Genomic DNA, 1,170 nt, shown 5'->3' on the forward strand with positions numbered 1-1,170 from the left:
CCCTCGTTGATTGCCTCGACCGTCGCAAAGTGGGCTGCGTACAGGTTCTCGAGCGTCCCCGTCAGCACAAAGAGCGTCTTGTTCGGAAGGTTGGACACCTGCTTGAGCACCTTGGTCTCGACTTGAAGCCGTTCGTACCTCAATACCATGCGCATGTTGTTGACTTCTGCTACGTCGCGGTTGAGCAAGATAAGGCGGAGTGTATACACGAGGCGAGTCGGGTCCGACGGCAACGCCTCAAACTCGACCTGCACTTGGTGGAGCCGATTGCAAGCGGCCTTGACGTTGTCGATCGCGCCCGTAACGTGCAGCCGGCGCAGGGGCGTCGCCATCTCCATCTCCTCGACGTCTTCAATGTAGATGTGCGTATGAGTGGCGTCGGCGACGTGCTGGAGGCGCGCGGACGCATGCTCCAAGAGGTACGCCGCAAAGTCGGATCGAATGTGCACCACCGACTTGTTGTGCAGGTACTTGGCGGTCTCGAACGTCGGCTTGAGCTTGGCGCGCAGGATCTCCTGCATGCGTGGCACGAGCATTCGCATGGCCGCTTCGATCACATGCGGCAGGCCCGCGATGCAGAGGATGCGGCAGTCCTTGTAGACAGGCACGTCGACGATGTATATGTAGGTCTTGGAGGATTGCGCGACCTCCTTGAGCTCCTCGCCCGAGCGCATGTTGAGGGTCCGCGCCACGTCGGCTTGCACGAGCAGGAACGACTTGGACTTGCAGTGGTCCCGCATCGCCAAACCGCTGCGAACCGCGTTTCTCAATACTGCCCACCCACCAAAACACATGTATACAGTGTTTCAAAACAGTGTTGCATCCAGTGTTTATCACACTGGATAGGCTTGCAGGGTCGTGTCCGTAGTACAGTGTATTGCGGTCGCTGGTGCGCAACGAGCGCAACCGAGCTGCCTTCCGCACGCACGATTATGCTGCGCGCGGGTCGACGCCACGGCTACGGCGGCCTTGACGATACCGTCGCGACAGCTTTGGCTCGGTTATCTTTATTAGCTCGTACTTATTTCTCAAGTCAACCAAGACGGCGTAGAAGACTGCATGCAAGCTTGCTATAATATTGGAGAAGACTGCTAGCTGTGGACGATCGCGTTGATCTCTTGCTGCACCTGCATGACTGCGAGGAGGTCGCCCACCATGAGAATCTTGGTC

General features: G+C 57.9%; 1 protein-coding gene across 1 annotated transcript in view; it reads right to left on the bottom strand.

The window, feature by feature from the left end:
• Positions 1-761, bottom strand: part of SDRG_15468 (hypothetical protein) — a gene marked incomplete at its 3' end in the record, with an annotated part of 1,505 nt that extends 744 nt beyond the window's left edge. The window contains exon 1 of the mRNA XM_008621641.1: positions 21-761. Within this exon, the coding sequence (XP_008619863.1) occupies positions 21-740 (720 nt within the window). The 5' untranslated portion in view covers positions 741-761. The remainder of the gene's footprint in view (positions 1-20) is intronic.
• Between the last annotated feature and the right edge of the window lie 409 nt (positions 762-1,170).

Source organism: Saprolegnia diclina, assembly GCF_000281045.1.
Source record: "Saprolegnia diclina VS20 unplaced genomic scaffold supercont1.92, whole genome shotgun sequence".
In the NCBI taxonomy this organism is placed as follows: domain Eukaryota; phylum Oomycota; class Saprolegniomycetes; order Saprolegniales; family Saprolegniaceae; genus Saprolegnia; species Saprolegnia diclina.